Raw genomic sequence first — 27,070 nt, forward strand, 5'->3', positions numbered from 1 at the left:
AGGTAAGGTAGCGGTGATATGATCCTTGACTAGTCTCTCAAAGCACTTCATGATGACAGAGGTGAGTACTACGGGGCGATAGTCATTAAGTTCAGTTACAATTGCCTTCTTGGGTACAGGAACAATGGTGGCCATCTTGAAGCATGTGGGGACAGCAGACTGGGATAGGGAGAGATTGAATATGCCCGTAAACACACCAGCCAGCTGGTCTGCGCATGCTCTGAGGACGCGGCTAGGGATGCTGTCTGGACCAGCAACCTTGCGAGGGTTAACACGTTTAAATGTTTTACTCACGTTGGAACCGGAGGAGAGCCCACAGTCCTTGGTAGCCGGCCACGTCGGTGGCACTGTTATCCTCAAAGCGTGAGAAGAATGTATTTAGCCTGTCCGGAAGCAAGACGTCGGTCTCGGCGACGTGGCTGGTTTTCCTTTGGTAATCCGTGATTGTCTGTAGTCCCTGCCACATACGTCTCGTGTCTGAGCCGTTGAATTGCGACTCCACTTTATCTCTATACTGACGTTTAGCTTGTTTGATTGTCTTGCGGAGTGAATAACTACACTGTTTATATTCTGCCATATTACCAGTAGTCTTGCCATGGTTAAATGCTGTGGTTCGCACTATCAGTTTTGCACGAATGCTACCATCTATCCACGGTTTCTGGTTAGAGTAGGTTTTAATAGACAGTGGGTGCTACATCTCCTATACACTACCTTATGAACTCAGTCACCGTATCCGTGTATGTGTCAAAATTATTTTCGCAAGCTACCCGGAACATATCCCAGTCCACGTGATCAAAACAGTGAGAAGCGTGGATTCCGATTGGTCAGACCAGCGTTGAATAGTACAAAGCACGGGCACTTCCTGTTTGTGTTTCTGCCTATAGGACGTGAGGAGCAAGATGGAGTCGTGGTCAGATTTGCTGAAAGGAGGGCGAGGGAGGGCCTTGAAAGCATTCCGGAAGTTTGAATAGCAATGGTCGAGAGTCTTAGTAGCTTGAGTACGACAGTCAATATGTTGATAGAACTTTGGCAGCCTAGTCCTCAGATTTTCTTTGTTAAAATCCCCAGCTACAATAAATGCAGCCTCAGGATATGTGGTTTCCAGTTTGCATAAAATCCAGTAAAGTTCTTTGAGAGCCGTCGAGGTTTCAGCTTGAGGTGGGATGTAAACGGCCGTGGCGATGGCGGAGGATAATTCTCTTGGGAGATAATATGGTCGGCATTTAATTGTGAGGTGTTCTAGGTCGGGTGAACAAAATTACTTAAGCTCCTGTATGTTCCTAGAATTACACCATGTCATTAATCATGACAGACACCCCTCCGCCCTTCTGCTTCTATGAGAGATATTTATTCCAGTCTGCGCGATGTACTGAGAATCCTGCTGGCTTTACCGACTCCGAAAGAGTATCCCGAGAGAGCCATGTTTCCACGAAACAAGGTATGTGTTACAGGCCACGATGTCTCTCTGGAAAGTAATCCTTGCTCTAAGCTCATCAACTTAGTTATCCAAAGAATGAACATTAGCGAGTAATATATTCGGAGGCGGTGTGTGGTGTGCGCGCCTCTAAAGTCGAACCAGCAGGCCGCCTGCAGTGCCTCTCCTCCTGTTTTGGGTCGGCCTCTGGAATAAGTTACATTGCTCTGGGGAGAGTGTACAAAGGATCTGCTCCAGGGAGTCCTGGTCGTTATGCTGGTAGTTTTGGTGAGTTACTGCCGATCTCTAATATCCAATAGTTCTTCCCGGCTGTATGTAATGACACAAAACATTTCCTGAGCTACTAATGTATAAATAGTACATAAAAAACTTAATACCGCAACGTTATCTAAGAGCTAGTCGCAATACTGCCATCTCCGTCGGCGCCATCTAACTTCAATCCACTTATGTAGTATGCTGCCACCTTCACTTACTATATGCAAAATAATGCCCACTTCAGTTATGTAGAATGCTGCCAACTCCACTTATGTAGTATGCTGCCAACTCCACTTATGTAGTATGCTGCCAACTCCACTTATGTAGTATGCTGCCAACTCCACTTATGTAGTATGCTGCCAACTCCACTTATGTAGTATGCTGCCAACTCCACTTATGTAGTATGCTGCCAACTCCACTTATGTAGTATGCTGCCAACTCCACTTATGTAGTATGCTGCCAACTCCACTTATGTAGTATGCTGCCAACTCCACTTATGTAGTATGCTGCCAACTCCACTTGTGTAGTATGCTGCCAACTCCACTTATGTAGTATGCTGCCAACTCCACTTATGTAGTATGCTGCCAACTCCACTTATGTAGTATGCTGCCAACTCCACTTATGTAGTATGCTGCCAACTCCACTTGTGTAGTATGCTGCCAACTCCACTTATGTAGTATGCTGCCAACTCCACTTATGTAGTATGCTGCCAACTCCACTTATGTAGTATGCTGCCAACTCCACTTATGTAGTATGCTGCCAACTCCACTTGTGTGATGGTCAAAATGTAATGAATTTAAGGTTATTTGTCGATGTAAAAATCTAAATGTACAACTTTTAAGTTTGTGTCATTAGATTTGGGGTGTGGGGGGATGGGGTTGCGAGAAATCCTAGCCAAAAAAATGGGTTTCCCAGAAATTTGAATGAAAAAACTTTTCTAGACTGTAAAGCCCCAAAACCTTTGCTGAGGATGATAGCTAAGCCACACCTACCGCCATTGAGGATGATAACTAAACCCCACCCACCTCCATTGAGGATGATGGCAAACCCCACCCACCTCCACTGAGGATGATGGCACACCCCACCCACCTCCACTGAGGATGATGGCAAACCCCACCCACCTCCACTGAGGATGATGGCAAACCCCACCCACCTCCACTGAGGATGATGGCAAACCCCACCCACCTCCACTGAGGATGATATCTAAGCCCCACCCACCTCAATTGAGGTGGTTGTCATTATATAATGATGATAATAATATTACAATACTAACCTCCACTGAGGATGATGACGGCGAGGAAGAGTGCCATATCACTGTCATACAGCTCCAGGGTGTTGAACTTAACAGAGAACTCAAACTTGGGTTCCATCATATCACAGAAGGGTTTCCTCAGGCTCTTCAGGAACTCTCTCGTCATGAAAATCTGTCCATAGGAGATCAGTGTACCATCTTTGTTCATGAGCGGAGCCCACATGATGATGAGCACCTCAATGACACCGTACTTCAGCAGAGTCACCTGATCATTCAGGTCCAATCCCACGAAGCCAGGGATGCTCTTAGCGAACTCTGTGACCTCTCGGACGGCCTCGGCGGAGCGCGACTGACAGCTGTAGAAGAACCTGAGCTGCACCTCGTCAGTGGGCTCCTGGACCAGACCAACACCTCCACCTAGACCTCCACCTACAGCCAGGCCTTCACTCACTGCCAGACATCCACCTGCAGCAAATCATATTTGTTCAGTGTTATTTTATATACACTGAACAAAAATAGAAACAACATGTACAGTGTTGGTCCCATGATTCATGAGATGAAATAAAAGACCCTCAAAATGTTCCATATGCCCAAAAAGGTGTGGCATATCAAGAAGCTAATTTAACAGCAGGATCATTACACATGTGCAGGGACAACAAAAAGCCACTAAAATGTGCAGTTTTGTCACACAACACAATGCCACAGACGTCTTAATTTTTGAGAGAGCATGCAATTGGCATGCTGACTGCAGGAATGTCAGAAACCAGAGTTGTTGCCAGAGAATTGAATCTTAATTTCTCTACCATATGCCACCTCCAATGTTGGTTTTGAGAATTTGGCAGTACGTCCAACCGGCATCACAACTTCAGACCACGTGTAACCATACCAGCCCAGGACCTTCACATCTGGCTTTGTCACCTGCGGGATAGTCTCAGACCAGCCACCGGACAGCTGATGAAACTGAGTTTGCACAAATAAGTTCTACACAAACTGTTAGAAACAGTCTCAGGAAAGCTCATCTGCGCACTCGTCGTCCTCACAAGGGTCTTGACCTGACTGAAGTTCGGCGTCGTAACTGACTTCAGTGGGCAAATGCTCACCTTTGATGGCCACTGGAAAGCTGGAGAAGTGTGTTCTTAACGGATGAATCCCGGTTTCAACTGTACCGGGCAGATGGCTCGTGTGGGCAAGCGGTTTGCTGATGTCAACGTTGTGAACAGAGTGCCCTATGGTGGCGGTGAGGTTATGGTATGGGCAGGCATAAGCTACGGACAACGAACACAATTGGATTTTATCAAAGGCAATTTGAATGTACAGAGATACCGTGAGGCCTATTGTCGTGCCATACATCCACCGCCATCAGCTCATGTTTAAGCATGATAATATATGGCCCCATGTCGCAAGGATCTGTACACAATTCCTGGAGGCTGAAAATGTCCCAGTTCTTCCATGTCCTGCATACTCACCAGACATGTCACCCATTGAGCATGTTTGGGATGCTCTGGATTGATGTGTATTCCAGTTCCCGCCAATATCCAGATACTTCGAACACCCATTGAAGAGGAGTGGGACAACATTCCACAGGTCACAATCAACTCCCCTATCTATTTTTTTAAGGTATCTGTGACCAACTGATGCATATCTGTATTCCCAGTCATGGGAAATCCAACTAATGCATTTATTTCAATTGACTAATTTCCTTACATGAACTGTAACTCAGTAAAATATTTTAAATTGTTGCATGTTGAGTGTATATTTTTGTTCAGTGTAGAATGGTAACTAACCACTCTACAAAAAAAGAAAAGATAAATAGGAGACAAAATGGTACAGGGAAAACATTCACAGTAAAAATGGTAAAAACATGATAATACCTAGACCACAGCCAGCTCCAGTCCCAGTCCCAGCCTCAGGCCCAGCATCAGTGCTGGTCTCCTGGACAACATGTATGGGCATCTGCCTGCAGTTGATAAACCTCTCTCCTTCCTGAAGAGACTTCATGTCATGGATTACAAACGGCTGCAGAGAGACAACAAACAAACAAAATCAAGCACATTACTGTGAAACATGATGACTATCTGGAGACAACACCCTGTTATAACATGATGACTATCTGGAGACAACACCCTGTTATAACATGATGACTATCTGGAGACAACACCCTGTTATAACATGATGACTATCTGGAGACAACACCCTGTTATAACATGATGACTATCTGGAGACAACACCCTGTCATAACATGATGACTATCTGGAGACAACACCCTGTTATAACATGATGACTATCTGGAGACAACACCCTGTTATAACATGATGACTATCTGGAGACAACACCCTGTTATAACATGATGACTATCTGGAGACAACACCCTGTTATAACATGATGACTATCTGGAGAAAACACCCTGTTATAACATGATGACTATCTGGAGACAACACCCTGTTATAACATGATGACTATCTGGAGACAACACCCTGTTATAACATGATGACTATCTGGAGACAACACCCTGTTATAACATGATGACTATCTGGAGACAACACCCTGTTATAACATGATGACTATCTGGAGACAACACCCTGTTATAACATGATGACTATCTGGAGACAACACCCTGTTATAACATGATGACTATCTGGAGACAACACCCTGTCATAACATGATGACTATCTGGAGACAACACCCTGTTATAACATGATGACTATCTGGAGACAACACCCTGTTATAACATGATGACTATCTGGAGACAACACCCTGTTATAACATGATGACTATCTGGAGACAACACCCTGTTATAACATGATGACTATCTGGAGACAACACCCTGTTATAACATGATGACTATCTGGAGACAACACCCTGTTATAACATGATGACTATCTGGAGACAACACCCTGTTATAACATGATGACTATCTGGAGACAACACCCTGTTATAACATGATGACTATCTGGAGAAAACACCCTGTTATAACATGATGACTATCTGGAGACAACACCCTGTTATAACATGATGACTATCTGGAGACAACACCCTGTTATAACATGATGACTATCTGGAGACAACACCCTGTTATAACATGATGACTATCTGGAGACAACACCCTGTTATAACATGATGACTATCTGGAGACAACACCCTGTTATAACATGATGACTATCTGGAGACAACACCCTGTTATAACATGATGACTATCTGGAGACAACACCCTGTTATAACATGATGACTATCTGGAGACAACACCCTGTTATAACATGATGACTATCTGGAGACAACACCCTGTTATAACATGATGACTATCTGGAGAAAACACCCTGTTATAACATGATGACTATCTGGAGACAACACCCTGTCATAACATGATGACTATCTGGAGACAACACCCTGTTATAACATGATGACTATCTGGAGACAACACCCTGTTATAACATGATGACTATCTGGAGACAACACCCTGTTATAACATGATGACTATCTGGAGACAACACCCTGTTATAACATGATGACTATCTGGAGACAACACCCTGTCATAACATGATGACTATCTGGAGACAACACCCTGTTATAACATGATGACTATCTGGAGACAACACCCTGTTATAACATGATGACTATCTGGAGAAAACACCCTGTTATAACATGATGACTATCTGGAGACAACACCCTGTTATAACATGATGACTATCTGGAGACAACACCCTGTTATAACATGATGACTATCTGGAGACAACACCCTGTCATAACATGATGACTATCTGGAGACAACACCCTGTTATAACATGATGACTATCTGGAGACAACACCCTGTTATAACATGATGACTATCTGGAGACAACACCCTGTTATAACATGATGACTATCTGGAGACAACACCCTGTTATAACATGATGACTATCTGGAGACAACACCCTGTTATAACATGATGACTATCTGGAGAAAACACCCTGTTATAACATGATGACTATCTGGAGACAACACCCTGTCATAACATGATGACTATCTGGAGACAACACCCTGTTATAACATGATGACTATCTGGAGACAACACCCTGTTATAACATGATGACTATCTGGAGACAACACCCTGTTATAACATGATGACTATCTGGAGACAACACCCTGTTATAACATGATGACTATCTGGAGACAACACCCTGTTATAACATGATGACTATCTGGAGACAACACCCTGTTATAACATGAGCCATAAAACCCCTGCAACTTATTCAGAACACTGCCACCAGATCTGGTGTTCAACCTTCCCAAGTTCTCCCATGTCACCCCGCTCCTCTGCACACTTCACTAGCTTCCAGTCGAAGCTCACATCCACTATAAGACCATGATACTTGCCTACGGAGCAGCAAGAGGAACTGCCAACTGCCCCTCCCTACCTTCAGGCTATGATCAAACCCTATACTCCAACCTGGGTAGTCTGTTCTGCCACCTCTGGTCTCTTGGCCCTCCCACCTCTACGGGAGGGCAGCTCCCGCTCAGCCCAGTCAATGCTCTTTTATGACCTGGCACACCAATGCTGGAACCAGCTTCCCCCTGAAGCTAAGACAGCAGAGTCCCTGCCTATTTTTCTAAAACATCTGAAAATCTACCTCTTCAAAGAGTATCTTAAATAATCCCACAGCACCCCTCCCCTCCCCCCACCCACTAGTACTGACTTTCCCCCCTACTAGAACTGAATGTCCCCCCTACTCAGCAAAAAAAAAAATGTCCCCCTTTCAGGACCCTGTCTTTCAAAGATAATTCGTAAAAATCCAAATAACTTCACAGATCTTCATTGTAAAGGGTTTAAACACTGTTTCCCATGCTTGTTCAATGAACCATAAACAATTAATGAACATGCACCTGTGGAACGGTCGTTAAGACACTAACAGCTTACAGACGGTAGGCAATTAAGGTCACAGTTATGAAAACTTAGGACACTAAAGAGGCCATTCTACTGACTCAAAAACACCAAAAGAAAGATGCCCAGGGTCCCTGCTCATCTGCGTGAGCGTGCCTTAGGCATGCTGCAAGGAGGCATGAGGACTGCAGATGTGGCCAGGGCAATAAATTGCAATGCCCGTACTGTGATACGCCTAAGACAGCGCTACAGGGAGATGGGACGGACAGCTGATCGTCCTCGCAGTGGCAGACCACGTGTAACAACACCTGCACAGGATCGGTACATCCGAACATCACACCTGCGGGACAGGTACAGGATGGCAACAACAACTGCCCGAGTTACACCAGGAACACACAATCCCTCCATCAGTGCTCAGACTGTCCGCAATAGGCTGAGAGAGGCTGGACTGAGGGCTTGTAGGTCTGTTGTAAGGCAGGTCCTCACCAGACATCACCAGCAACAACGTCGCCTATGGGCACAAACACACTGTCGCTGGACCAGAGAGGACTGGCAAAAAGTGCTCTTCACTGACGAGTCCTGGACATCCTCCTCACTCATGTCGTACCCTTCCTGCAGGATCATCCTGACATGACCCTCCAGCATGACAATGCCACCAGCCATACTGCTCATTCTGTGCATGATTTCCTGCAAGACAGGAATGTCAGTGTTCTGCCATGGCCAGCGAAGAGTCCGGATCTCAATCCCATTGAGCACGTCTGGGATCTGTTGGATCTTAATGGACTTAATGCAGCTGGTGGCCACACCAGATACTGACTTACTTTTGACCCCCTTTGTTCAGGGACACATTATTACATTTCTGTTAGTCACATGTCTGTGGAACTTGTTCAGTTTATGTCTCAGTTGTTGAATCTTGTTATGTTCACACAAATATTTACACATGTTAAGTTTGCTGAAAATAAACGCAGTTGACAATGAGGACGTTTCTTTTTTTGATGAGTTTATAACCCTAACCCAATACGTCCCTAACCATAACATAACCCTAATTTGGCTGAGTTTAGTACTGACTTTTTCCCCCCTTACTGGTACTGATTTTTCCCCCCTACTAGTACTGATTTTCCCCCCCTACTAGTACTGGCTTTTCCCCCTACTAGAACTGACTTTCCCCCCCTACTAGTACTGACTTTTCCCCCCTACTAGTACTGACTTTCCCCCCCTACTAGTACTGACTTTTCCCCCCTACTAGTACTGGCTTTCCCCCTACTAGTACTGACTTTCCCCCCCTACTAGTACTGACTTTTCCCCCCTACTAGTACTGACTTTTCCCCCCTACTAGTACTGACTTTTCCCCCTACTAGTACTGGCTTTCCCCCCTACTAGTACTGACTTTTCCCCCTACTAGTACTGACTTTTCCCCCTACTAGTACTGACTTTCCCCCCTACTAGTACTGACTTTCCCCCTACTAGTACTGACTTTTCCCCCTACTAGTACTGACTTTTCCCCCTACTAGTACTGACTTTTCCCCCTACTAGTACTGACTTTCCCCCCTACTAGTACTGACTTTTCTCCCCTACTAGTACTGACTTTTCCCCCTACTAGTACTGACTTTCCCCCTACTAGTACTGACTTTTCCCCCCTACTAGAACTGACTTTCCCCCCCTACTAGTACTGACTTTTCCCCCCTACTAGTACTGACTTTTCCCCCTACTAGTACTGACTTTCCCCCCCTACTAGTACTGACTTTTCCCCCTACTAGTACTGACTTTCCCCCCCCTACTAGTACTGACTTTCCCCCCCTACTAGTACTGACTTTCCCCCCCTACTAGTACTGACTTTTCCCCCCTACTAGTACTGACTTTCCCCCCCTACTAGAACTGACTTTTCCCCCTACTAGTACTGACTTTCCCCCCCTACTAGTACTGACTTTCCCCCCCTACTAGTACTGACTTTCCCCCCCTACTAGTACTGACTTTTCCCCTCTACTAGTACTGACTTTCCCCCCCTACTAGTACTGACTTTCCCCCCCTACTAGTACTGGCTTTCCCCCCCTACTAGTACTGGCTTTTCCCCCTACTAGTACTGACTTTCCCCCCCTACTAGTACTGACTTTCCCCCCTACTAGTACTGACTTTTCCCCCCTACTAGTACTGACTTTTCCCCCCTACTAGTACTGACTTTTCCCCCCTACTAGTACTGACTTTCCCCCCCTACTAGTACTGACTTTCCCCCCCTACTAGTACTGGCTTTCCCCCCTACTAGTACTGACTTTTCTCTCCTACTAGTACTGACTTTCCCCCCCTACTAGTACTGACTTTCCCCCCCTACTAGTACTGACTTTCCCCCCCTACTAGTACTGACTTTCCCCCCCTACTAGTACTGACTTTCCCCCCCTACTAGTACTGACTTTCCCCCCCTACTAGTACTGGCTTTCCCCCCTACTAGTACTGACTTTCCCCCCCTACTAGTACTGACTTTCCCCCCCTACTAGTACTGACTTTCCCCCCTACTAGTACTGGCTTTCCCCCCTACTAGTACTGACTTTTCCTCCTACTAGTACTGACTTTTCCCCCTAATAGTACTGACCTTCCCCCCCTACTAGTACTGACTTTCCCCCCTACTGGTACTGACTTTTCCCCCTACTAGTACTGACTTTCCCCCTGATAGTACTGACTTTCCCCCCCTACTAGTACTGGCTTTTCCCCCTACTAGTACTGACTTTCCCCCCCTACTAGTACTGGCTTTCCCCCCTACTAGTACTGACTTTCCCCCATACTAGTACTGACTTTCCCCCCCTACTAGTACTGACTTTTCTCTCCTACTAGTACTGACTTTCCCCCCTACTAGTACTGACTTTCCCCCCTACTAGTACTGACTTTCCCCCCCTACTAGTACTGGCTTTCCCCCCTACTAGTACTGACTTCTCCTCCTACTAGTACTGACTTTTCCCCCTAATAGTACTGACCTTCCCCCCCTACTAGTACTGACTTTCCCCCCTACTAGTACTGACTTTTCCCCCCTAATAGCACTGACTTTTCTCTCCTACTAGTACTGGCTTTCCCCCCTACTAGTACTGACTTTTCCCCCCTACTAGTACTGACTTTCCCCCCCTACTAGTACTGGCTTTCCCCCCTACTAGTACTGACTTCTCCTCCTACTAGTACTGACTTTTCCCCCTAATAGTACTGACCTTCCCCCCCTACTAGTACTGACTTTCCCCCCTACTAGTACTGACTTTTCCCCCCTAATAGCACTGACTTTTCTCTCCTACTAGTACTGGCTTTCCCCCCTACTAGTACTGACTTTCCCCCTACTAGTACTGACTTTTCCCCCTACTAGTACTGACTTTTCCCCCCTACTAGTACTGACTTTCCCCCCCTACTAGTACTGACTTTTCCCCCCTAATAGTACTGACTTTTCTCCCCTACTAGTACTGACTTTCCCCCCTACTAGTACTGACTTTTCCCCCTACTAGTACTGACTTTTCCCCCTACTAGTACTGACTTTCCCCCCCCCCCCTACTAGTACTGACTTTCCCCCTACTAGTACTGACTTTCCCCCCCTACTAGTACTGACTTTCTCCCCTACTAGTACTGACTTTCCCCCCCTACTAGTACTGGCTTTCCCCCCCTACTAGTACTGACTTTCCCCCCCTACTAGTACTGGCTTTCCCCCCCTACTAGTACTGACTTTCCCCCCCTACTAGTACTGACTTTTCCCCCTGATAGTACTGGCTTTTCCCCCTACTAGTACTGACTTTTCTCCCCTACTAGTACTGACCTTCCCCCCCTACTAGTACTGACTTTTCCCCCCTACTAGTACTGGCTTTCCCCCCCTACTAGTACTGACTTTCCCCCCCTACTAGTACTGACTTTTCTCCCCTACTAGTACTGACCTTCCCCCCCTACTAGTACTGACTTTTCCCCCATACTAGTACTGGCTTTTCCCCCTACTAGTACTGACTTTTCCCCCCTACTAGTACTGACTTTCCCCCCCTACTAGTACTGACTTTCCCCCCTACTAGTACTGACTTTTCTCCCTAATAGTACTGACTTTCCCCCCTACTAGTACTGACTTTCCCCCCCTACTAGTACTGACTTTTCCCCCCTACTAGTACTGACTTTCCCCCCTACTAGTACTGACTTTTCCCCCCTACTAGTACTGACCTTCCCCCCTACTAGTACTGACTTTCCCCCTGATAGTACTGACTTTCCCCCCTACTAGTACTGACTTTCCCCCCCTACTAGTACTGACTTTTCCCCCTGATAGTACTGACTTTCCCCCCTACTAGTACTGACTTTCCCCCCCTACTAGTACTGACTTTTCCCCCCTACTAGTACTGACTTTCCCCCCTACTAGTACTGACTTTTCTCCCCTACTAGTACTGACTTTCCCCCCCTACTAGTACTGACTTTTCCCCCTGATAGTACTGGCTTTTCCCCCTACTAGTACTGACTTTTCTCCCCTACTAGTACTGACCTTCCCCCCCTACTAGTACTGACTTTTCCCCCCTACTAGTACTGACTTTCCCCCCCTACTAGTACTGACTTTTCTCCCCTACTAGTACTGACCTTCCCCCCCTACTAGTACTGACTTTTCCCCCATACTAGTACTGGCTTTTCCCCCTACTAGTACTGACTTTTCCCCCCTACTAGTACTGACTTTTCCCCCTACTAGTACTGACTTTCCCCCCTACTAGTACTGACTTTTCCCCCTACTAGAACTGACTTTCCCCCCCTACTAGTACTGGCTTTCCCCCCCTACTAGTACTGACTTTCCCCCCCTACTAGTACTGGCTTTTCCCCCTACTAGTACTGACTTTCCCCCCTACTAGTACTGACTTTCCCCCCTACTAGTACTGACTTTTCCCCCTACTAGAACTGACTTTTCCCCCCTACTAGTACTGACTTTTCCCCCTACTAGAACTGACTTTCCCCCCTACTAGAACTGACTTTCCCCCCTACTAGTACTGACTTTTCCCCCTACTAGTACTGACTTTCCCCCCTACTAGAACTGACTTTCCCCCCATACTAGTACTGGCTTTTCCCCCTACTAGTACTGACTTTTCCCCCCTACTAGTACTGACTTTTCCCCCTACTAGTACTGACTTTCCCCCCTACTAGTACTGACTTTTCCCCCTACTAGAACTGACTTTCCCCCCTACTAGAACTGACTTTCCCCCCTACTAGTACTGACTTTTCCCCCTACTAGTACTGACTTTCCCCCCTACTAGTACTGACTTTCCCCCCTACTAGTACTGACTTTTCCCCCTACTAGAACTGACTTTCCCCCCTACTAGTACTGACTTTCCCCCCTACTAGTACTGACTTTCCCCCCCCCCCTACTAGTACTGACTTTCTCCCCTACTAGTACTGACTTTCCCCCCCCCCCCTACTAGTACTGACTTTCCCCCCTACTAGTACTGACTTTCCCCCCTACTAGTACTGACTTTTCCCCCTACTAGAACTGACTTTCCCCCCTACTAGTACTGACTTTCCCCCCCTACTAGTACTGACTTTCCCCCCCTACTAGTACTGACTTTTCCCCCCTACTAGTACTGACTTTTCCCCCTAATAGTACTGACTTTTCCCCCTAATAGCACTGACTTTTCCCCCTAATAGTACTAACTTTTCCCCCTAATAGTACTAACTTTTCCCCCTAATAGTACTGACTTTTCCCCCTGATAGTACTAACTTTTCCCCCTGATAGTACTAACTTTTCCCCCTAATAGTACTAACTTTTCCCCCTGATAGTACTAACTTTTCCCCCTGATAGTACTAACTTTTCCCCCCCCCCTACTAGTACTGACTTTCCCCCCCTACTAGTACTGACTTTCCCCCCTACTAGTACTGACTTTTCCCCCTACTAGTACTGACTTTTCCCCCTACTAGTACTGACTTTCCCCCCCCCCCCCTACTAGTACTGACTTTCCCCCCCTACTAGTACTGACTTTCCCCCCTACTAGTACTGACTTTTCCCCCTACTAGAACTGACTTTCCCCCCCTACTAGTACTGACTTTCCCCCCCTACTAGTACTGACTTTCCTCCCCTACTAGTACTGACTTTTCCCCCCTACTAGTACTGACTTTTCCCCCATACTAGTACTGACTTTTCCCCCATACTAGTACTGACTTTTCCCCCATACTAGTACTGACTTTTCCCCCATACTAGTACTGACTTTTCCCCCATACTAGTACTGACTTTTCCCCCTACTAGTACTGACTTTTCCCCCCTACTAGTACTGACTTTTCCCCCATACTAGTACTGACTTTTCTCTCCTACTAGTACTGGCTTTTCCCCCTACTAGTACTGACTTTTCCCCCCTACTAGTACTGACTTTTCCCCCTACTAGTACTGACTTTCCCCCCTACTAGTACTGACTTTTCCCCCTACTAGAACTGACTTTCCCCCCCTACTAGTACTGGCTTTCCCCCCCTACTAGTACTGACTTTCCCCCCCTACTAGTACTGGCTTTTCCCCCTACTAGTACTGACTTTCCCCCCTACTAGTACTGACTTTCCCCCCTACTAGTACTGACTTTTCCCCCTACTAGAACTGACTTTTCCCCCCTACTAGTACTGACTTTCCCCCCTACTAGAACTGACTTTTCCCCCCTACTAGAACTGACTTTCCCCCCTACTAGTACTGACTTTCCCCCCTACTAGTACTGACTTTTCCCCCTACTAGAACTGACTTTCCCCCCCTACTAGTACTGACTTTCCCCCCTACTAGTACTGACTTTTCCCCCTACTAGTACTGACTTTTCCCCCTACTAGTACTGACTTTCCCCCTGATAGTACTGACTTTCCCCCCTACTAGTACTGACTTTTCTCCCCTAATAGTACTGACTTTTCCCCCTGATAGTACTAACTTTTCCCCCTGATAGTACTAACTTTTCCCCCTAATAGTACTAACTTTTCCCCCTGATAGTACTAACTTTTCCCCCTGATAGTACTAACTTTTCCCCCTGATAGTACTAACTTTTCCCCCTGATAGTACTAACTTTTCCCCCTGATAGTACTAACTTTTCCCCCTAGTAGCACTGACTTTTCCCCCCTAATAGTACTGACTTTTCCCCCTGATAGTACTAACTTTCCCCCCCTAGTAGCACTGACTTTTCCCCCCTACTAGTACTAACTTTTCCCCCTAGTAGCACTGACTTTTCCCCCCTAGTAGCACTGACTTTTCCCCCCTGATAGTACTGACTTTTCCCCCCTGATAGTACTGACTTTTCCCCCTAATAGTACTAACTTTTCCCCCTGATAGTACTAACTTTTCCCCCTGATAGTACTAACTTTCCCCCCCTAGTAGCACTGACTTTTCCCCCCTGATAGTACTGACTTTTCCCCCCTGATAGTACTGACTTTTCCCCTCTAATAGTACTAACTTTTCCCCCTAATAGTACTGACGTTTCCCCCTAGTAGCACTGACTTTTCTGATAGCTACTTCATTGAGGAGAAATGTACTTTCTATGACTGAGATATGTGGTTGTCCAACCTAGCTACATTACATGACCAACAGTATGTGGGCATCTGCTTGTCAAACATCTCATTCCAAAATCACGGGTATTAATATGGAGTTGTTCCCCCCTTTACTGCTATAACAGCCTCCACTCCTCTGGGAAGGCTTTCCACTAGATGTTGGAACATTGCTGAGGGGACTTGCTTCCATTCAGTCACAAGAGCATTAGTGAGGTCAGGCACTGATGTTGGGGGATTAGACCTGGCTCACAGTCGGCGTTCCAATTCATCCCAAAGCTGTTCAATGGGGTTGAGGTCAGGGCTCTGTGCAGGCTAGTCAAGTTCTTCCACATCGATCTCGACAAACCATTTCTGTATGGACCTCGCTTTGTGCACGGGGGCATTGTCATGCTGAAACAGGAAAGGGCCTTCCCCAAACTGTTGCCAGAAAGTTGGAAGCACAGAATTGTATAAATGTACACTATATATACACTATATACACTATAATACACTATATATACAAAAGTATCTTAAAATGAATGCACTAAGTTGCTGTGTGTGAGTGTCTGCTAAATGACTAAAATGTAGAGGGAGGAGAGGAGTGAGATCTGCAAGGCCATGATGCTGGAACTAAAACACAGATCAGAGGTCAGACTGAGGGTTTACTCTGCTAGCTAGTTTGTTAAATAACATGCTGCTGTTTCCTGCCATGCTTCCTCTGGTCAACTCTATCAACTCAAAACATTTGACATGTATCAGAATGTGGCCTCTTGTTTTACCCTTCTATTCCATTGTACTGTATATTCTACTGTACTCTGTCATAACATGGGTTATACTGTACTCTGTCATAACATGGGTTATACTGTACTCTGTCATAACATGGGTTATACTGTACTCTGTCATAACATGGGTTATCAATAAATGTCACAATACGGTGCAGAGCGTTCGGTGTGCCTTCTGTCGGGCAAGGAGATCTCCATCTCCACTAAAACCACTGACTGGTGGTCAAATAAATGTTACAACTAATTTACAGGGCAGTACATCAAGCTTCCTGCCATCCAGGACCTCTATACCAGGCATTGTCAGAGGAAGGCAATACAAATTGTCAAAGACGCCAGCCACCCTAGACATAGACTGTTCTCTCTGCTACCCACGGCAAGCGGTACCAGAGTGCCAAGTCTAGGTCCAAGAGGCTTCTAAACAGCTTCTACCCCCAAGTCATAAGACTCCTGAACAGCTAATCAAAGGGCTACCCAGACCCCTCTTTTACACTGCGGCTACTGACTGTTTTATAATCTATGCATAGTCATTGACTCTGTACCTCCTGTATATAGCCTCGCTATTGTTATTTTACTGCTGCTGTTTATTTGTTTATTTTTTTTACTTAAGTTTTTTAAATAAGTGTTAAAGAATTGTTGTTTTAAGGGCTTGTAATTAAGCATTTCACTGTAATGTTGTATTCGGTTTATGTGACAAACACGATTTGATTTGAAATGCCACCTGCTGCTGCTTGACAAACAGAGCTCATAAAGGATGGACAATTAACCTAAACCACACATACTTGTCAGGTATAGTACATTTTTATGTCACTTAAATCTCCAATTGGTGGTGGCCAATGTTGAGAGAGAAAGGTGTAATCCAGCTCTGTTTCTGCACTGCAATGCATTAGAGCAGGCTACGCTTGCCCCCAGCTGTGAATGGAATGTTTGAAATGGAACAATGTACTCTGTCATAACACTCTACTTTACTGGCATAACTTTCGTGTCACGCCCTGACCTGAGAGGGCCGTTTTATTTCTCTATCTGGTCAGGTCAGGGTGTGGGGTGGGCATTCTATGTGTTGTATTTCTTTGTGTTTGGCCGAGTGTGGTTCCCAATCAGAGGCAGCTGTTGATCGTTGTCTCTGATTGGGAATCATACTTAGGTAGCCTGTTTTGCCACCTTAGTTGTGGGTAGTTGTCTTTGTTAGTGGCCTGTATAGCCCTAGTAAGCTTCACGCTCATTTTTATTGTGTCTTGTTTTGTTGGCGACATTTTAAAATAAAGAAAATGTACGCTCACCACGCTGCACCTTGGTCTGGTCATTTCCCTGACGACGTTTGTGACATTTCGACTGTACTCTGGCATAACTTTCTACTGTGCTGGCATAACGTTCTACTCCATGTTTTATTAGTGTGGACAGGACATCAACCTGAAACTCTTTTGCCTAGTAAGAAAAGTATTTCTGCAAGCACCACCCATGTGACTGAAACCTGAATTTCCACTGACTAGTCTCTTAGTGTGTCGACTAGGGTCCACACCTGCTGAAGGACAGGTATGTCTGTGTGGCAACATGCATCTCTGCATGGCAGATATCTCAGCTTGGATGTTGGCCCACCACCTATCATCACATGGTGTGATAGCGAATAGCTACTGTGCCATGTTAGTATGGTTGTGACTGATAGGGAATAGCTAGTAGCTACTGTGCCATGATAGGTCTGGTCCATACCGCGTTATCCCCAGTCTTTCCAGACAGGATGGCCCTGGCCTTGGCCTTAGTGAGGGGGAAGTATTTGAGATAGGACTCCAGCAGCAGCTTGGCCAGGCTCCTCAGGTCGGCAGCCTCAGGGTGCATGATGTCCATGTCAGTGGAGAACTCAGCTAGGAGCTTCTCCTTCTCAGCCTGGGGCATCCGTCCAAAACGAATGGCTGTATGGGAAACAACAGACAACACAACATTATCAGATCAATAATGACAAACCTCCTGCCATTGACAACTTAGATGGAAAACTACTGAGTATGGTAGGAGTGGCCATAGTCAGCTATCTGTCATATCTTTAATCTGAGCCTAGAGGAAAGTCTTTGTCCTCAGGCCTGGAGGGAAGCCAAAGTCATTCCGCTACCCAAGAGTGGTAAAGCGGCCTTTACTGGTTCTAACAGCAGACCTATCAACTTGCTGCCAGCTCTTAGCAAACTGTTGTAAAAAATTGTGTTTGACCAAATACAATGCTATTTCTCTCTAAACAAACTACGACTTTCAGCACACTTATAGAGAAGGGCACACATGTACTGCACTGACACAAATGACTGATGATTGGTTGAAAGAAAATAAGAAGATTGTGGGAGCTGTACTGTTAGATTTCAGTGCAACCTTTGATATGATTGACCATAACCTGTTTTATGGCTTTTCAACCTCTGCCATATTGTAGATTCAGAGCTATCAATCTAAAACTCAGAGGGTTTTATTTAATGCCTCTCTAATGTCAAACATGTAGGGTGTGGTGTACCGCAGGACAGCTCTCTAGGCCCTCTACTCTTTTCTATTTTTACCAATGACCTGTCACGAGCATTAAACAAAGCCTGTGTCCATGTATGCTGACGATTCAACCATATACAGTACCAGTCAAAAGTTTGAGACACACCTACTCATTCCAGGGGTTTTCCTTATTTGTACTCTTTTCTACATTGTAGAATATTAGAGAAGACATCAAAACTATGAAATAACACACATGGAATCATGTAGTAACCAAAGAATTAAGATATATTTCAAATTCTTCAAAGTAGCCACCCTTTCCCTTGATGACAGCTTTGGACACTCTTGGCATTCTCTCCACCAGTTTCACGAGGAATGCTTTTCCAACAATCTTGAAGGAGTTCCCACATATGTTGGCTGCTTTTCCTTCACACTGCGGTCCAACTCATCCCAAACCATCTCAATTGGATTGTGGTCGGGTGATTGGAGACCAGGTCATCTGATGCAGCACTTCATCACTCTCATTGGTCAAATAGCCCTTACACAGCCTGGAGGTGAGTTTTGAGTTATTGTCCTGTTGGAGGAAAAAAAATGATAGTGCAAACCAGATGGGATGGCGTATCGCTGCAGAATGCTGTGGTAGCCATGCTGGTTAAGTGTGCCTTGAATTCTAAATAAATCACTGACAGGATCACCAGCGAAGCACCCTCACACCTCCTCCATGCTTCACGGTGGGAACCACACATGCAGAAATCATCCATTCACCTACTCTGCTTCTCACAAAGACATTGGACGTTGGAACCAAAAATCTCACATTTGGACTCATCAAACAGTTTTCCACCGGTTTTTCTTGGCCCAATTAAGTCTCTTCTTATTGGTATCCTTTAGTAGTGGTTTCTTTGCAGCAATTCGACCATGAAGGCCTGATTCACGTAGTTGCCTTTGAACAATTGATGTTGAGATGTCTGTTACTTGAACTCTGTGAAGCATTTATTTGGACTGCAATCTGAGGTGCAGTTAACTCTGGGTCTTCCTTTCCTGTGGTGGTCCTAATGAGAGCCAGTTTCATCATAGCTATTGAAGGGTTTTGCAACTGCACTTGAAGAAACCTTCAAAGTCCTTGAAATGTTCCATATTGACTAACCATGTTTTAAAGTAATGATGGATGTAATTTATCTTTGCTTATTTGAGCTGTTCTTGCCATAATATCTTCTGTGTACCACGCCTTCCTTGTGACAGCACAACTGATTGGCTCAAACGCATTAAGGAAAGAAATGACACAAATTAACTTTTAACAAGGCACACCTGTTAATTGAAATGCATTCCAAGTGACTACATCATGAAGCTGGTTGAGAGAATGCCAAGAGTGTGCAAAGCTGTCAAGGCAAATGGTGGCAACTTTGAAGAATCTCATATTAATAATGTTTTGATTTGTTTAACACTTTTTTTTTTGGTTACTAGTCCAAATGTGTTATTTAATAGTTTGTCTACCCTATTATTCTACAATGTAGAAAATCGTAAAAATAAATTAAAACCCTGGAATGAGGTGTGTCCAAACTTTTGATTGGTACTGTACATGTCAGCAACCACAGCTAATGAAGTAACTGAAACCCTTAACAAGGAGTTGCAGTCAGTTTTGGACTGGATGGCCAGTAATAAACTGGTCCTGAACATCTCTAAGAACAAAACATATAGATTCAATGGTTGTAAAGACGGGAAGAGGTCTGTCCATAGTGAAGAGATGCTCTTCTTTTTTGACACCACACTCCAAAAAGAAAGTCCTGCAGGCTCTAGTTTTGTCTTATCTCGATAATAGTCCAGTCATGTGATCAAGTGCTGCGAAGAAAGACATACTTAAGCTGCAGATGGCCCAGAACAGGTCTCTCTCGGCTAAGAGTTTAGGAGCGACTGACTGCATCACTTATTTTTTAAGAAACCTTAATGTTGTCACACCTTCTCCCCCTCTCTGGCAGACAGGCTGCCCATCATTACGCACACCTGTTACCATCATTACGGGCATCAGCGCTCCATTGGACTCACCTGGACTCCTTCACTTTGTTGATTGCCCCATTGTTTGCATAGTCAACTTGCACACAGCTCTGACACACAAACTTAACTGACCAGACATGCCACCAGGGGTCTTTTCAGTCCCTAAATCCAGAAAAAATTCAGGAACAAATGACATATATAGAGCCATTATTGCATGGAACTCCCATCTCATTATACTCAAATGAACAGCAAACCTGGTTTAAAAAAACTGATGAAGCAACACCTAACAGCCCAACGTTTTTCCACTATTTGACCTAGATAGTGTCTATGTATTTATATATATATGTAGGCTACGTGTGCCTTTTATAAAGTTGTTGTAGTTCTGTCCTTGAGCTGTTCTTGTTTATTGATGTTCTGTATTTCATGTTTTGTGTGTACCCCATGAAGAGTAGCTGCTGCTTTCGCAACCGCTAATGAGGATCCTAATAAAATACCAAATTCCATATACAGCGCAACCCTCAATCTTCAAACTATGGAGTATCTCCCCAAACCGTTCTGTGCCGTCGTCCATGTCTCCACTTGTGTGTGGTATGTAAATGTGTATCTCATCACATCTGACATGGACAGAGTTGTGAGAAACATTAACAAATAAAGTGAAAAACAGGCAATTTAATATTTTGTTTCTAGTTCTGTAAATGTGATTATTAAAACGGATCATAATAATCAGTAATAAATATTGATCCAAAGAGATTAGATGGTTGACATCAACAGAGTGACTATACTTACTGATTATTATATTACTTCCTATCAAATGTTTTACCTTTTTATACATCTTTCTACAGAAATAATGTGAGAAACGGTAAGAAATAAACTCAGAAATAAAATGAAAGACATTTGATATCTCTTTCACATGTTTCTAGTTTTCTGTAAATGTGTTTTAAAACTGATCATAATAACCAGTAACAAATAAATACTGACTCAGAGATTAGATGGTTGACGTCACCAGAGTGACTACAAATGATTATTATATGACTTCCTATCACGTTTGACCTTTATGCACCTTTCTACAGGGTGCCATTACAGTCAATATCAGTTATTGATCACAGTTTCAAGTGTCATTAAATGACAAATATCATCAAGTTTAGATAGACCAAGGTTGTATAACCAGACTTTTATAGCGAGAGACAGAATTCCTAGAAAACAATGTTTTTTTCCCCCTCTGATTGATAGAATGGATAGGTTGAACTGGAGGTAATTGACCTGGAGCTTTGTGAATGGTTTTCTGTCTGATTTACCTCCAATCTGTGGATTTACCAACATCTCTAATACAGGTTTACAGTATATGTCTAATACAGGATTATGTTCCCCTCTGTGTCAGTCAGGCGGCAGGACAGAGCTGTTTCATTTAGAACACAACAGTATTCAGTCGACCTGTTATATATGGTTAGGGCTATGTCTAAACCTGTTATATACGGTGAGGGTTAGGGCTAATGTCTAAACCTGTTTTTGTATAATGCTGACTTGCAAAGTAATAAATGATCTGGTCTATCAGCCATCACACCTTTTGTAAATGTATACGTTGCTCCTCCTACGCCTGGGCACCCAGCCAAGCACCATGACACAGCAGAATCTACAGCCAGGTGCCTACGTGTGTAAACCTCTGTGAATCATTGATGAAAACACAAAAAACTCCCCTGGCAGATTTCACTAGCCACTACAGTTTATGATGGGATTTGAGAGGGAGTGTATATAAGGAGCAACTCAGATGACCCTGCCGCTACAGGGACTACACCTGGACTAGAACCACATTACTTTCTCTGGGAGAAACCGTGCCTCAGAGCAAAACGTATTTGACTCAAATCCCCGCCACTCCATTTAATATGATATGTTACTTCACGTTAGGTTACATTTCATTGGCCTACCAATGTAATAGCAGTCGTACAATAGCATACAATTCATATAGTATCCTACGTCTTGATCGTACCAGTTTGCTTTGACTCGTTTTGTAAGGTATATTCTGTTCGACTCCTTAAGATATATTCTGTTCAACTGCTTTAGTGTGATATATTACCACCGACTGCTTTAGTGTGATATATTACCACCGACTGCTTTAGTGTGATATATTACCACCGACTGCTTTAGTGTGATATATTACCACCGACTGCTTTAGTGTGATATATTCCCACCGACTGCTTTAGTGTGATATATTACCACCGACTGCTTTAGTGTGATATATTACCACCGACTGCTTTAGTGTGATATATTACCACCGACTGCTTTAGTGTGATATATTACCACCCACTGCTTTAGTGTGATATATTACCACCGACTGCTTTAGTGTGATATATTACCACCGACTGCTTTAGTGTGATATATTACCACCGACTGCTTTAGTGTGATATATTACCACCGACTGCTTTAGTGTGATATATTACCACCAACTGCTTTAGTGTGATATATTACCACCAACTGCTTTAGTGTGATATATTACCACCAACTGCTTTAGTGTGATATATTACCACCAACTGCTTTAGTGTGATATATTACCACCAACTGCTTTAGTGTGATATATTACCACTGACTGCTTTAGTGTGATATATTACATTCGACAACTCGTGGATGCCATTTTTATGTCTCTGTGTCCAGTACGAAGGAAGTTAGAGGTAGTTTTGCGATCCAATGAGTTAGCACAATGACTGGAAGTCTATGGGTATCTGCTAACATGCTAGCAGATATCCATAGACTTGCTGTCATTGTGCTAACACTAGTTAGCAATTGCACTAGCGCTAGTTAGCAACTTCCTTCAAACTGCACAGAGACAAACATGTTATCCATGTGTTCATCTGACTCTGGAGAAGTAGCTAAAGGGCCTCTGATAAAAATCCCAAAGTTCCTTTCAAATAAAATGTTATTGGTCACATGCGCCGAATACAACAGGTGTAGTAGACCTTACCGTGAAATGCTTACTTACAAGCTCTTAACCAACAACGCAGTTCAAGAAATAGAGTTAAGAAAATATCTACTAAATAAATTTTTTGGGCCTTACTCTGACACGCCTAGTATTTAGGTCCAGGATGGCAGGAAGCTACCCTCTGAAGCGCCTTACGGTCGGATGAAGAGCAGTTGCCATACAATAGTGAAGGTGAACAGGTGGTCACAGGTCAGATGACAGAAGATTGGAGGACACTGAAGAATCAATTCCTTTAACCACAAAGTGGTATATTTACTGGGTAGTTTGTCTGTGCTGCATAACAAAGGAAACAGAATAACAAAAGTCAAATCATAACAATCACTTATTATTAACATGTGTCACGATCGTCATAATAAGCGGACCAAGGCGCAGCGGGATATGAGGACATCTTCTTTTATTAGAGATGACGAAACGAACACTTTTACAAAACAAAAAACGACCGTGAAGCTACAAACGTTCAACATAGACAATTACCCACAAACACCTAAAGCCTATGGCTGCCTTAAATATGGCTCCCAATCAGAGACAACAATAAACAGCTGTCTCTGATTGAGAACCAAATCAGGCAACCATAGACTTTCCTAAACACCTACACTGAACACAACCCCATACATACTACAAAACCCCCTAAACAATACACACACCCTAAACTAGACAAAAACACACAAACATCCCATGTCACACCCTGACCTAACTAAACTAATAAAGAAAATCAATATAACAAAGGCCAGAGTGTGACAACATGAGGTAATTCAGCAATTCAGTTCAATAGGAATTCAATATGAAGCATGATTGAGTCACTTAGGATCATAATCATGATAATGCAAATAAATCAATCAATTATTCAATCTATAATCTCAATCAGTGTGATATCATAATTACCTTTCATATTTCATACTTTCAGGTTTGTCTAAATATGTACATGTCATTTCGTTACAATTGAACCAGATATTAATGTCATAATTGGCCTGTGATGATCTGTAGGGCCGTGATCATTGTCCATTGACATAACACAATAGATTTGAAGTGTGCGCTCTAAGCCGTGTTCTGCGGTAATAGCTACAAAATAGCCTCCAACACTCTACTCGGCAAATTGGATGCAGTCTATCACAGTGGCATCCATTTTGTCACCAAAGCCCCATATACTACCCACCACTGTGACCTGTACGCTCTCGTTGACTGGTCCTCGCTACATATTCGTCCCCAAACCCACTGGCTCCAGGTCATCTAAGTCTGCTAGGTAAAGCTCCGCCTTATCTCAGCTCACTGGTCTCCATAGCAACACCCACCCATAGCACGCGCTCCAGCAGGTATATTTCACTGGTCATCCCCAAAGCCAACACCTTTGGCCGCCTTTCGTTCCAGTTCTCTGCTGCCAATGACTGGAACGAATTGCAAAAATCACTGAAGTTGGAGATTTATATCTCCCTCACTAACTTTAAGCATCAGCTGTCAGAGCACCTTCCCGATCGCTGCAGCTGTACACAGCCCATCTGTAAATAGCCCATCCAATCAACTACCTACCTCATCCCCATATCTGTTTTAGTTTTTCTGCTCTTTTGCACACCAGTATTTCTACTTGCACATCCTAATCTGCACATCTATCACTCCAGTGTTAATTGCTAAATTGTAATTACTTAGCCACTATGGCCTATTTATTGCCTTACCTCCTTACTTCATTTGCACACACTGTATACAGATTTTTCTATTGTGTTAGTGACTGTACATTTGTTTATCCCATGTGTAATTCTGTGTTGTTTTTGTCGCACTGCTTTGCTTTATCTTGGCCAGGTCGCAGTTGTAAATGAGAACTTGTTCTCAACTGGCCTACCTGGTTAAATCAACAATAACTGATGTCCCGATCGCAACAGATAGTTCAGATGAAAGATAACAGATTCAGTGGAGTTACGTTGATTTGTGGACGCACAGAATGTCGGGATTAGACGGAGTTGGGGAATAGAAAGCAGCGAGGTCAGGCGGTGGCCATTTCCTCCTTTTAATGAGTTGAGATCTGACAGACATTTCCACCTGTCCTAATTAAAGCGCTCTGGGCCAGCTGTGCAAGTGGCCATCAATTATAGGGCGATTCCACCAACTTCATGGGCCTTTCTACAAACAGCATTCTCACATAGGTGTTCCTTTTGTCCAGATGGGAAAGGGCAGTGTGGAGTGTGATCAGTAGATCTGTTGGGGCGGTATGAGAACTGGTGTGGGTCTAGGGTTTGGTGTTGATGTCATGACCGGCCTTTCAAAGCACCTCATGGCTACCGACATGAGTGCTACGGGGCGGTAGTCATTTAGGGAGGTTACCGTCGCTTTCTTGGGCACAGGGACTATGGTGGTAACTTGCCAGTTGGTCCGTGCATGCTCTGAGTACATGTCCTGGTAATCTGTTTGACCCCACAGTCTTGTGAATGTTGACATGTTTAAAACAGCTTAAGGATCCGCCCATTTTTTTTCAATTTTCACCCAAAATGATATACCCAAATCTAACTGCCTGTAGCTCAGGACCTGAAGCAAGGATATGCATATTCTTGATACCATTTGAAAGGAAATACTTTGACGTTTGTGGAAATGTGAATTGCATGTAGAAGAATAAGATTTCAGTGCAGATGTTGCCTGTAATCCATGGCTTCTGGTTGGGATATGTACTCACGGTCACTGTGGGGATGACGTTGTCGATGTACTTATTGATAAAGCCGGTGACAGAGGTGGTATATTCCGCAATGCCATTGGATGAATCCTGGAACATATTCCAGTCTGTGCTAAACAGTCTTGTAGCATAACATCCGCTTCATCTGATCACTTCCATATTGAGCGAGTCACTGGTACTTCCTGCTTTACTTTTTTCTTGTTAAGCAGGAATCAGGAGGATAGAATTATGGTGAAAATTGCCAAATGGGGGGCGGGGGAGAGCTTTGTACGCGTCTCTGTGTGTGGAGTAACGGTGGTCTAGAGTTTTTTATTTTCTCCGTGTTGTCGTTCAGCCACGACTCAGTGAAACATAAGATATTACAGTGTACTGTTCGAGATCATCCAGTTTATTTTCCAGTGATTGCACGTTGCCCTATAGAATGGATGGTAGAGATGGGTAACCCACTCGCCAATGAATTCTCACAAGGCACCCCGATCTCCACCCCCTGTATTTCCGTCTTTTCTTCATGCGAATAACTGGGATTTGGGCCTGGTCTCGGAAGCAGTATATCCTTTGCGTCCAACTCATTAAAGAACAGATCTGCAATCAGTTGGAGGTGAGTAATCACTGTTCTGATATCAAAAAAGTTATTCATAAGAGACGGTAGCAGCAACATTATGTACAAAATAAGTTACAAACAATGTGAAAACAAAAAACAAAATAGCAAAGTCTGTTAGGAGCCCGTAAAACGGCAGCCATCTCCTCCGGCGCCATTATATTTTAAGGTTCGGAGTTAGGGGCAGGGTTAGCTAACATGCAAAGTAGTTGCGAAGTTCCTAATTAGCCAAAATGCTAAAGTTGTCCGTGATGAGATTTGAACACGCACGTTTCGGTTATACGCCTACCCATCCACCCCGACCGACCCATCCACCCCGACCAACCCCCCCTCCTTTCGTTTGAACTTTTTACTAAATCATCAGTGTTTCTTGG

The 27,070-nt window shown here is 44.3% G+C and overlaps 1 protein-coding gene across 2 annotated transcripts in view; it reads right to left on the bottom strand.

Moving 5' to 3' along the window:
• Positions 1-27,070, bottom strand: part of pparg (peroxisome proliferator-activated receptor gamma) — a 137,108-nt gene that overhangs the window by 34,536 nt on the left and 75,502 nt on the right. For both annotated transcript variants that reach the window (XM_038983283.1, XM_038983282.1), the window contains 3 exons: positions 17,742-17,941; positions 4,814-4,958; positions 2,964-3,407 (listed from right to left, as the gene is read on the bottom strand). In XM_038983283.1, coding sequence (XP_038839211.1) covers positions 2,964-3,407; positions 4,814-4,958; positions 17,742-17,941 — 789 coding nt within the window. The remainder of the gene's footprint in view (positions 1-2,963; positions 3,408-4,813; positions 4,959-17,741; positions 17,942-27,070) is intronic.

This window comes from Salvelinus namaycush, unplaced genomic scaffold (assembly GCF_016432855.1).
Source record: "Salvelinus namaycush isolate Seneca unplaced genomic scaffold, SaNama_1.0 Scaffold157, whole genome shotgun sequence".
In the NCBI taxonomy this organism is placed as follows: domain Eukaryota; kingdom Metazoa; phylum Chordata; class Actinopteri; order Salmoniformes; family Salmonidae; genus Salvelinus; species Salvelinus namaycush.